The 532-nt window shown below is 36.1% G+C and overlaps 1 protein-coding gene across 1 annotated transcript in view; it reads right to left on the reverse strand.

The window, feature by feature from the left end:
• LOC107619808 (U-box domain-containing protein 35) overlaps positions 1 to 532 on the reverse strand; it is a 2,472-nt gene continuing 1,940 nt past the window's right edge. Inside the window, exon 4 of the mRNA XM_016322093.2 lies at positions 1 to 390. Within this exon, the coding sequence (XP_016177579.1) occupies positions 141 to 390 (250 nt within the window). The 3' untranslated portion in view covers positions 1 to 140. The remainder of the gene's footprint in view (positions 391 to 532) is intronic.

Genomic DNA, 532 nt, shown 5'->3' on the forward strand with positions numbered 1-532 from the left:
AAGTTCAGAAGAGTACTACCATTCTTTATTTCTATAAGTAATAAGTAATTTAATATATCATAGTACAAAAAGATATACACAATTTTTGTTTTCTTTCTTTACACATTTAATGTTTGGTCATGTTATTGAGGTGATAAAAATCAAAGCCTAAATAACCAATTAGGAATGGGATTGGGCACAAAACGCGGAAGAGGGACAATGCTGCTGCGGGGTTCATCTTCATCCTGTGACTGTGACTGTGAGCTAGTGGTGCTGTCTCTGGAGCGTGATGAATTTGAGTTGCGGATAATCATTTTGTCCATGACTTCCCTTCCTTGGCATATGATTTTAACATCACAGGTTTCCTGTGCATTCTTGAGTACCTTGTCCGCTATGCCACTCCTTGATTTTCTGTTACATCATTCAAATACCACAAAGTAATTATTAGTAAATTAAAATATAATGCTTGCTATCATTATTAATTAATATACTCTCTCTCTCTCTCTCTCTCTCTCTCTCTCTCTCTCTCTCTCTCTCTTTCTCTCTCTCTCTC

Source organism: Arachis ipaensis, chromosome B01 (genome assembly GCF_000816755.2).
Source record: "Arachis ipaensis cultivar K30076 chromosome B01, Araip1.1, whole genome shotgun sequence".
Taxonomy (NCBI): Eukaryota; Viridiplantae; Streptophyta; class Magnoliopsida; order Fabales; family Fabaceae; genus Arachis; species Arachis ipaensis.